General features: G+C 31.5%; 1 protein-coding gene and 1 long non-coding RNA gene across 2 annotated transcripts in view; one reads left to right on the forward strand and one right to left on the reverse strand.

Annotated features, from left to right (window-relative positions):
* The window catches only part of LOC124430346, a 28635-nt gene extending 18204 nt beyond the window's left edge, over nt 1-10431 (forward strand). The window contains exon 2 of the long non-coding RNA XR_006943735.1: nt 9899-10431. This is a non-coding gene — a long non-coding RNA (uncharacterized LOC124430346). The remainder of the gene's footprint in view (nt 1-9898) is intronic.
* LOC124430345 (protein hairy-like) lies at nt 1027-6845 on the reverse strand. Its single transcript, XM_046976757.1, has 3 exons — nt 6148-6845; nt 5614-5709; nt 1027-2926 (listed from the first exon to the last, which is right to left on the reverse strand). Exons 1-3 carry the CDS (start codon nt 6238-6240, stop codon nt 1748-1750), a joined length of 1368 nt encoding a protein of 455 aa, XP_046832713.1. The 5' UTR covers nt 6241-6845; the 3' UTR covers nt 1027-1747.
* Nucleotides 10432-11746: the final 1315 nt, after the last annotated feature.

Consider the following 11746-nt stretch of genomic DNA (forward strand, 5'->3'; position numbering starts at 1 on the left):
TGTGATTTTATTTTGAAAAGAAATTTATTATTTTTCTTACGATATACTTTTAACATTCGTTTTAATTATAGCTCTAGAAATTAATATTCTATATTATTTAAATTTGTTATAACGATGATATAATGTTCGAATTGATAATATTTGTATTAAATTTTGACGTAGTTCTCATTAAGACGATTGAAATTTGAAAAATCCCGGCAAATATTAGCGTCGGACGTATACTGATGCCATCTCTCGGGTTGCGTTGATACTTAGCGTTTTGATTCATATAAATCGTTCGAGAAGTCACATTATTAATTGGTCTTACTTTTCTTTTTCTTTTTTTTTTTTTTTTTGTTTTCTTTTTCTAAAGAATTAAATACATAAGCATGCAAAAATTTGTATAATTAGGATATATAAAAAGAATGTCAAAGAGATGAACGATTTAATATAACGTGATATTATTGATCGATACTTGATTGTCAATGAGGTTTCGTTGAATAGAGAGTTTTCTTCTTCTTCTTCTTCTTCTCTTTTAATGCAATGAAGTGGTCATTGAAACGACAAAGATAATAAAATAAACTATTTCTCTAGACGATAAACACGGACTTGAATTTCTTGAATAACGTTTATAAGAGGAAAGTAGCGAGTATCCGAGGTTTCTGTCGATAAATCAGTTCAAGCATTGAGTCGATGAGAACGAGGGGTAGTTTTGCGGTGTAACAGGTGGTTGAAATTCTCGTTCGCCTGTACCTTTTTACTCCTTTATCAGCAAAAAAAGAAGGAATAAGTTCCAGCTTATGAACCGGAGCGCGTTTAATGCTCCTTAAAAGGGTAAAGCGTCTCCCGCCCGATAACTTTTTCAACAAAGCCGATGCGAAACTCTCTCTCCTTTTTTTTCTTTCATTCATTCTCTCTCTCTCTCTCTCTTTCTCTCTCTCTCTTTTTACCGTGAAAATTGTCTATACGCTTAGAAAAGAAATATTAAGGAGGACATTAATATTATAAACTTTTCGCGAGCTAATAAACATTATGCGGGAGGAAAACTTGACTTTTGACAAATAGTTTATTTCAATATTATAATATTTATCACAAACTCTTAATACTATTCGTGCTTATAAAGATAAACACCATGACTTCTTCTAATCTCACAATATTTAATCCTAAATTAGAAAGTTAATTAAATTAAACTGTCAACTATTTACAGAATTATACACAAGCGAGGCTTAATATGAGATTTAATTGATATTTTAAAGATTAGAAGTATGTATTTTCTCCAGTTACCAAATTAATGGTAACTATTTATTGGTAGTATTGGAATCTTGATAGAAAATATCTTTTTTTTTTTTTCTTTGTCCTTTCCCTTAGAAACAAAACAAAGAAAGAAAAAAAAAAAAACAAAAAATAAAAACTACAATGTCTTGTCCTTTGGCACGAAATTAAAGACAATTATCATTACAATCTACATGAAAATTGTTTTTTTTTTTTTTTTGTTTTTTTGTTTCATAAACAAAAGAATTTTATAATAATGAAAAGAAAACATAAATTTTAATTAATCAATACGATCGTAATACATAATATAGATGAAAATACAGATGAAATATATAATGGAAATGTAATTATCGATTAATGAGAAACATTAATTTTTCGTCAAAGCATTTTTTTAATATCGTAAGATTCTTATGATGCTTTTTCTAAAAGAACATTATAAAAATAGATCACAAGAAACCAAATTTCACTTCAATCTTCTTCAAATTAACGAGATCGATTACCATGGTCTCCACATGTCACCATTAGACGAGGATGGACCAGCAGTGTTAGAAAAACCTTGTGAGGAATTTGCATTAGAACGACTTGTATTGGAACTTGTCGAAGATGCATTTGTCGTTCGATCCTCAGCAGAAACGTCATGACAATTTTCATTTCTCTTATCGTCCAACGTTACAGATGACGACGGAGTATCATCCTGTAACTTTTGTTTTTTCTCAGGGATTACGAGTAATCTATCCGAAGGATGTCTTTTGATATCCTTGTTACTTAACGATGTGCACGGACGATTATAAGTCTTATCAGTAATAACTGAAAGAGGTTGCCTTAAACTCGTCGAAGCTATGCAATCTATCTGTTCAGAAAAATTATAAATCGGTTCTTTCTTAAGATTACCATTTACTTCGGATTTATAGTCAAACGAGGTCGATGATATAGGCGATTTTCTATCGCTGCTAGAAGTAATCTGAGCTTTTTGAGTGTCTGGCGAACTGGTAAAACTTTTACCACTGCCAGAACTTTGTTCGGGTATCTTGAACTTCGGCTGTTGATGTATTTGAGGATAACATTCCAAATGATGATTCTCTTCTCCGTAGCTAGAGGTGGACGTTGATGGACTGTCAAGTGGACTATGTATTCTATGTACCGATGAGAAAGCCGATGATGCTATCGTTCTGGATATTGATTCTGAGGGATGTGGGAAAAAAGAGAAGTTTGAAGAAATCGCTGCTGATTGTGGGACTAGTAGAGCGAGCTCCCCTGTCGGAAGTCTGCTAGGTATCAGCTGAACGCCGTTTGGTATCTGTATCCTGGTGCTAGAGTTGTTATTCTCATCCCCATTGGCTACTTCGCTATGGTAGCCGACCTTTACCTCCGGATAGAGACGTTCCGGCATGTAGGGCACGTAGTGGCCGTAGAACGGTCCTATTTGCTGGAGATTACTAACGTAATTGTTTAGGTGTGAGAGTAGACGCTGCTTCACGGCAGGATCGACGTTCTCTAGGTTGCTGACGTACCGCGATACTTCCGTAGCACATTCGGAAAATCCGGAACGGAATTTCGTTAGTACCGCTGGGTCTGTTGCAATTGCGGTACTCAATTGTTGACGCTGTACTGTCTGTAAGTGCTTCACCGTCATTTCGAGAATATCGGCTTTCTCGAGCTTTGAGTGTCTTGTCGGCTATAGAAACAGAAAAAAAGAAAATTAATTCCATTAGAATGATAAATAATAAAGATTTTTTTATATTAATTAGATATTTAGAAATAATTTTTTTTTTTTATTCAACAAATTTCTAAAAGATAAGATCTTTTAATCTTTATCGACCGATAGTATTTAACCGATTGTAGGTGAGCCATATTATCGTAGGTTGGTAAAGAAGAAGAAGATATTATTATATGTCGTACTAGAAGGTATCTGTCTTATCTACTGATGGAAAGACAGACGAGAAAGTTCAAAATGCGCTTGTGGAAAATAGAATGTCTTTTTAGTCAGATATCACTAAACATTTCTGCCTTGAGCATCGCTCTTAGACATAAAAGGCGAATACCGATCATGTATCAAAGCAATGACCTGGTAACGCCCATGTAATTGAGTCTACGTAAGTTATTACCATAATGGGAGACTTGTAACATCAGTAGCTTACAACTTATTTCATTGTAAGCCCTGAAGCATGTGATTTAGATTCAGCTATATTTTTAAATTGGAATATTGCTAATATTGTACGTGACTATTAACCGCATACTAGAGCAATGATCGTAATTATTTATTGCACGATCTTGAAAATTCTTTATTTATAATTATTGTACAAATACTCGATTAATCGTTCATACGTGTCAAAAGAAAAAAAAAAAAAAAAAGAGAAAAAGAAAAAGAAAAAAGAAGAGAAGAAAAAAAAAATTAAACAAATCAGATCGAGCTCTAAAAAAGTATGGGAAAATCTTTGGCATCGAATGAAATCATTCTTCTTCTCGTGGGAATACATTTGAAGAATATCTTTAAGAATATTTTAGGATTCTACTAGAAACCCTTCCTCCATTCGAGAGCCAGTTATATCCTTCGAAAAGACCTTTAACACCGTTAAGTCGAAACTCTATTGTATCCTTTCGTCCCATTGATATAAAATCTATTCATAGTTTTTATTGTTACAAAACTTACAGTTATAAAAATAAAATTTTATTTTTTTCGTCAACAAATCGCAAATGTTAAAGTTATATAAAATTATAAGAATATTCTTTTAATAGGATATTCGAATGTTAATATATGAGAAATCGATTTAACACTTTTTTAAAATAGAAATTCCAATTTTCCAAATTCGATTTCCGGACCGAGATGCACCTGCTAAAGGAGGGAAGAAAGCACCTCGTCTCTTCCCCCTTTTTTCGCGTAGAACCGAAGGTGGATCCTTAAAGATGATACGGTCAACAAAAGGGAGGCTGGAACCTGAGATGAGAGATTTTTTTTTGCTCTTCGTAATAATTATTTCGTGGTTCCCACGAACGCGGGGGGCGTTTCGTGTGGACGAAAGTGTCTGTGTGTGTGTGTGTGTGTGTGTGTGTGTGTGTGTGAGTGAGAGAAAAAGAAAAAGAAAAAGAAAAAAGAAAGAGAGAGAGAGAGAGAGAGAGAGAGAGAGAGAGAGAAAGACAGTGTGTGTTGAACGGACAGACAACGGAGGTAAGCAGGTAGCGGAAGTCATCTGGACGAAAGAGAGGAGAGAACGGTGAGAGCGTCTCGCCTTGTTACATAGCCTGTCTGAGAAATCAATCTTGAAGGATCGTGTTACGCGACGGTGAAGGAGGAGTGTTGGATCTTCCTTCTTTTACGCGAAATCGAGGAAGTTGCCAACGGGATGCATCCTTTTTTCTTTTTCTTTTTTGTTTTCTCCTTTCCTCTTTTCTTTAACCCTACCGACGAGATATATAATAATCTTCTTACGTATAATAAATAATTATGAATAAATTGCATGGACCATTAATCATATATTTCCACGAAAGAAAAGCAAAAAAAAGAAAATTTCTTTTCTCTTCTTTATTGCGCCATTAATGTTTTATTATAATTGAACGATGGTATATATTTGAACGATCAAATTTTTTCAATTTTGTTTGCTCTGTTGAAAGGTCCTTTCTATCATTCATTCCCACGCTTAAATACGTAAAATCTTAAGACAAAATCAACTCGAACGAGTGCTTTTGGATCAGAGTTTTAAACGGAAGGGGTTGTGCGCGGACGTCATAAAAAAAAAAAAAGAACAAGAAAAAATAAAGAAAAAAAAAAATAAAAGAAGAAAATGAAGAAGGATTCTTCATAAAAGTCTTATCAAACACTTTTATTTCGAATCCATTATACGAATTAATTTCAACGATAGTGACCGTGGATTCATCTTATTATGCATATAACGATCATACAAGTGATTGTGACTTGATCAAGTTAATTAGAAATAAACGACGAATTATATAGAAATATATATATATATATATAAATATATTTTGTGAACCAATTATAAATTTTATGTGAATGTAAATGAAAGAGGAAGGATTTTTCTTCTTTATTTCTTTCTTCTTTTTTTTATTAATGCTTAGGAACTTAATTTTTTATGAACGACGTAGATTATGACGAAGTGAAACGAGAGAGAGAGAGAGAGAGAGAGAGAGAGAGAAAGAGAGAGAGTCACACGTACAACGACGAGCAGTAATCTCGTGCTATCATTGGATCGCTTTGCTGATGTAGTCGTTTACTACGAGTTCTACGTTCGTTCCGTTTCGCTAAAGCCATCAAAATATCACGTGCCAAAGGCAAAGAATCGAGAATACAAAATTATATTCGTTGATTTTATAAAAGGAAAAAAAATATTTCTTAGTGATTCTACTTACGTCTTTCTTCAATGCTTCGAGAATAAGATTCTTCAATTCGTCGAGACATTGATTAATACGTGCCCGTCTCCTTTTTTCCATAATTGGTTTATTATTCTGAAATTTGACATGCGCTTTACTTGATAATAATGTTTTTCTTTTTTTTTCTTTTTTTTTCTTTATTCTTTTTTTTCTTTCTTTTTTCTTTTTTTTTTTCTTTCTTTTTTTTTTTTTTTTTTTTTTTTTAACGATCATCAATTAAACAGAGAAAATTTTATATCGATCGCGTTCTAAACACGTTTCCCGCCTAAATTGTGTGGCATAGAAAGAACATATTGGAAAAGTTATACGAATCGTAATGAAATACATTTTCTCAATGGATGATTATTCATTAACAATTAATTTCTCTGGATATTAAAACTTTGTTCGTTCATAAAAGAAATAAATAAAGTTCTGCTATGGTTATTAAAGATTAATGAAAAAAAAAAATACAAGCAAAAAAAAAAAGAAAAGAAAAGAGAACAAAAAAATATGAATGTAAAAATACATATATACCCTTCTGAGCTCGGCTTTGGTCATTCCTGGATGAGCTTGTTGCTCAAAATCCTCCTCGCTCGTTGACATTTTGTAACTATTGTAATCCACCATTTTAAGAATGAAAATGTGTAACTTCAAACAAACATTATTTCAATTGATCATTTAATATGCGTGTTCGAGTAGAGTGCAACACACGCATATATCGTTGCACTAATTCTCGAATTTAATAAAAAATTCAGAGAGCACTGACACATCACAAAATATTATTCTTTAACATTTTGAAGAAGAGAAATATATTTCACATTTTAGTTAACTAGCTTTCCATGCTTTTCTTACAAATAGAAGAATATATTTAAACTAAGCGAACCACCATCCCGCTTAGGGTATTTCAGGGTAACTGTTTGACGTTTTCGATTTCGAAGACCGCATGCCGATGCACTCGCATACTCAAGGAGTGGGGTGAAATGTTTCCTGGAGTGGGGAGAAGGTACCCTCAGGGAGGGGAGACTTTCGGTCCTCCTGAGACCTGTTGATGTGTGGGAATTCACGCCGTCCTCGAGATATACCCAATTCATCGTAATGAGTTCAACTACGACTTTTTTCTCCCTTTTTTTTTCTTCTTTTTTCTTTTCTTTTTTCTCCTTTTTTAATTTTTTTATCGCGAAACGCGAATGAAACTCAAAAATAGTTAAATATTAAAGTACATTATTAAAGTAAGTTTATTACATGTAAAACAATCTTTTGATGCAACCTTTTTATATAAATTATATAAAACTTATGTAAAAACATTTTAATCTCCTGAAAATGTTTATGCATTTTTTTTAAATTTAAAATTAATCTTTAATTGAGTTATAGAGCTAAATGAAGTATGGAACTTAGATTAATATTTATTTGTAAATAAAATTTATAAAAAAAAAAAAAATAAAAAAAAAAATAAAAAAAAAATACAATCAGAGAGAGAGAGAGAGAGAGAGAGAGATAGGAGACAGCACGCATGAGGTATAGGAGCGGCAAAGCGTAAAGGCACGCAATAGAAAATCATCTGATAGAGAAAGGGCACACACACGCTAGCCCCTCGTAACAATGTATTAGTGAGTGTGCGCGCGTCATAAGTGTGGCCGGCGTGCGCAATGCGATCCAACGCAATGTGCACGAATGCACGCGAGACAAAAAAGGGTCTCCTGTGGGAATTCTCTTACAACGTTTAAACATTTGTTTGAATGAAAAAATACACAGCTAGAAGAGAGAGGACATCGTGTGTATCCGGAGCGATAATACGTTTCTTCCTTTACTTGCACGCAATGCTTCGACCTCCTTTTTGAAATTTACATATATAAATAAAAATAAATAAAAATAAATATTTTTCTTTCTTTCTTTTCTTTTTCTTTTTTTTCTGTTTTTTTTTTTTTTTTTTTTTTTTTTTTCTTACAACGTTCCCTCGTTCATAACAATGATATTTTAATAATATTTGTACGTTAATATATGTAAGTGCCGTTATCGTTTAAAAAATACATTAACAAGAAAATATTGAATATTTTTCAGGTAAAATAGAGAAAGTTTCAGAATGATCGTTGGCACGCTTAGGCGTGCGATGAAATGATTTTTTGAATTATCTATAAAAATGTAAAACTACAAAATTTTTCCATAGAAGAATAACGGATACTGTAACTTTTGAAAACATTTTTAGAGTTTACGCATTGTGGGGACAAAGTGAAAACTGTCCCCATAAGGTACGAAGAAAATCTTTAAGGAAAAACCTCTATTTTGTTGACAAAATCAGTTATTGTCCATTTCAAGAGGCAATCCTAATAAATTGGATACATTTTTATGACACTGGATTACCGCCTTATAGAGAAAGTTTTACTTTAAGAAATTTGACAACTACAAGCTCTGTATTTCATATTTTTCATAACTTATTTCACTTATTTATTTCAGCAGGTAAAAATTTTGACAGGTAAAAATTCTTTATTGTGACACGTCATCTTTTTAACGTGATCTTTCAAAGTCACTTCTATGTGTGTGATTTTTGGAAAAAAAATCAAGTATTACTAGCATTATCTATTTCATACTTTTAATGATTGTTGTTTTTTAACATTTAAAAAAAAATGTATATATATATATATATATATATATATATATATATGTATATATATATGGAACAGAAAATAATATTGGACAGCTGTTTATTTTTTTGTTCAAACAAATGTTTAATATATACTTTCCGATGACTTCTTAAAAATCAAAGATCAATATTTCTATTGAACTTTATGTTAAACACTTGGAAAAATAAAAAATAGAATAAAGCAGCTGTTCCATGACGAAACTTTAGAAACTTTTGCATTAATATATAATTCGTAGAGCTTAGTACACGAGAATCAAGAGCAGATGTAGATGAAAATCATATATGAAAGTCAAAGTACCAGACGTAAACTTGAAAAATCAAGATTTGCGAATTAACAAGATGAGATTATCGGATAAATCATTTCCGATCCGTTTGGTCAACATACCGTGGCATGATTACACGATCACAATAACTCGACACGAATCTCGAGATCTACGATAAGTTCTGTTTCGTGAACGAAATAATCAGACAAATTTCAAAAGACGTACAATTTCTTTTGAAATCTCACGTACATTTTTAATGCCTTCAGATATAATGCCATTCGTTTTGATAACCATCGTTTAAATTCATTTAATAGCAGCTGCCAAATCGAAAGAGTACAGAACTATTAATATATATATATATATATATATATATATATATATATATATATATATATATATATATATATATACGAGTTAAGCATTATTTATAATATACATATCTCAAATTGGAAATTCATTAAATGAAGAATAAATTTAAAAATTTTTTGGAAGATACCACTTTAAACATTTTAATTTCTACTTTTAGGACTTATTCCTAAGAAATTTTTAATATATTTGTAAAATGCCTTTTGAATCTTACGATCAAGGAGTCCTGTTATATCTTGCAATAAAAAAAAAAAAAAAAAAAAAACAAAGAAAAAAAAGAGAGAAAAAAGAACGTATTTCTTAACTGTAAATATTTTTAACTTTCATTTCGGGTACTTACTATATCCACAATACGTCATGTTAAACTGTAGCTTTGTACCTGGGACTAGTATATTATAGTGTAGAGCTGTGAATAAGAAGAGTGTCCATTGCTTTCTTTCTTTCTCTCTCTTTCTCTCCCTCCCTCCCTCTCTCTCTCTCTCTCTCTCTCTCTCTCATTTCTGTCCCTATTCCCTCTTCTTCTTCTACTTCTTTTCTTCTTTCTCTTGCATCTGCAAGCATCCAGTTTAAAACTCGGAAGTCCCTCGAGGGTAACGAGTGACTAACTTGAAAGAGAACCATCGACCTTGAATTCTACTTCTCTCTCTCTCTCTTTTTTTTTTTTTTTATTATGTGTTCTTCAACTTGATCGACCCTCCCCCCGACCCCCCTTGAATTACGTCAGATCGAGATCCAAACGACGTACCGTTATAATCGTACTTCTTACACATCTGCTTTTAAAGAGAATAGAATCTTTTTATGAATTAATTTGAAGATATTTTTCATATTTCTCAATAGAAACAAAAGGTGAATAAGAATATTATGATTGATTCGATATGATTTTATGATAGTGAAAATTATTTAAAAATTTTACAAGGTTACGTTGATATTCCATAAAAGGTCATTTTACCCTTACGAATTTTCAAGGACTTCTATTTCATCTTTTCTCATGATACATAATTTCCCATAAATATTTTAGCTTGCTGTCATAACGGAAGGACGATTGGTCAGATGTCACGACCTTCTCATTAACCTCGAGAAGAAGAAGAAAAAGAAAAAGAAGAAGGAGAAGAAGGAGGAGGAGAAGGAGAAGGAGAAGAAGAAGAAGAAGAAGAAGTAGGAAGAAAGGAAGGAAGGAAGAATAGAGGAAGGGGATGGGAAGGGAATGGGAAGAAAAAAACAAGAAGGGCGAAGGAGTCTGAGAGAATCCCGAATGGTTCTATGTTGGCTTGACCACAAAACTTTATCCTTCTCTTTCTTTCTTAAGAGTGCTCAAGAAAGCGAAACAAGTTCGAGGTTTAAATTTGGAGCTCCCACCCCCGTTGAAGGAACCTTTTTCTCTCTTGGATCCCAGGATGGCACCTGCACCAAGTTGTTAACACCCACACTGATCTTCTCGTAGATTTGACAGGAAGGAAACATTATCCTCGAATCCTAAAGATCTTGCTTCCGCTTATAACACGCCTAAATTCACCCTCCTACTCGTTCTATAGTATCTATAATTACTTGCCACTTTACTTTCAATATCAACGAAGAACTCCCACGGTTTTTGTAAAAAATAAGAAAAAAAAAAATAAAAAAAATAAAAAAAAAGGAAAGAAAAAAATAGAAAGATAAAAAAAATATGAAAAAGAAAAGGAAAATGAAAAAATTTTCAGAACAAAAATCCGTCCTACTGTATATCATCAAATTCTCATTTTTATTAACATGACACAAATGCTTCCCTTAAAAGGTAACAGCCCTCTTGTTCGTTAGGGGAGGTCGTATGGCTTACATCTGGAATATTAGGGAAATCGTTTGTATTCCATTCATAGCAGAAAGCATAACTCGTTTTTATAGAGTGTATGATAAAAAAAAAATAAGGAAAAAAAAAGAAAAGGAAACGATTTAAATTTATTGGACAAATGATAATTTTCTAATGATCGTACTATTCCTAAGGAAATCCCTTTCAAAATAAGAAATATAACGAAAATAAATTATTTATCCATTACGATTGAAAATATTTTATATTATATGGTTACCATATAATATAATTCATTGTGAAAATTGAAAGGAAAATTGCAAAGGAAAAATATTATTGTGAAATGGATGTTTATTATGAAGGAAATTATACAATTGATATTTTGAAATCTATTTGAACAAATACTATTGTAAATAAACTTAATGCAATAGTCAAAACATGAACATCGGTCGTATATCAAACGAATCCCATTTACTTCAATTATGTCCTGGATTCAATCAGCCTGGCAAATTAGAGCAAGTAAATTATCCATTTTGCGCATTTCCAATAGAGCAATTCGGAGATTGATGGTCTCTATTTTTTTTTTTTTTTTAAGACTTCAGTAGATATATTGTTAAATTTAATCGATATCCAATTATTCAGATAAAGTAATTATCTTTTGGTATATTGTTTTTTATGATTCAAAAAACAAGGAGAACATTTTTGAGATTATTTAATTTCTATATTACAAATAATTTATTTAATTTCTTAATTGAAAACAAACAAGGAATACTATAGATGAGTTTTATTTATAATCAATTTTTATTAATAGTCAATTATTAATAATCGAAGTTTTATTAATAGTCAATTCCATAAGTAAAAATATTTGAAAATTGGATTATCTAGAAAGAAAAAACTCGGGCATTGTACGGACTTCTAATTAATCACTCGAACATCAATTAACTCATATGTTATTCGTTTAAATTAAATTTCTCATTAATGAACGTAATTTTATATTATTATAAAAAAAAAATATTGATACAATCTATTGAAATATACATTGTAGTATTAATTTATTTCCTATATCTGATATTGAAAGAGATCGTA

Source organism: Vespa crabro, chromosome 18 (genome assembly GCF_910589235.1).
Source record: "Vespa crabro chromosome 18, iyVesCrab1.2, whole genome shotgun sequence".
Taxonomy (NCBI): domain Eukaryota; kingdom Metazoa; phylum Arthropoda; class Insecta; order Hymenoptera; family Vespidae; genus Vespa; species Vespa crabro.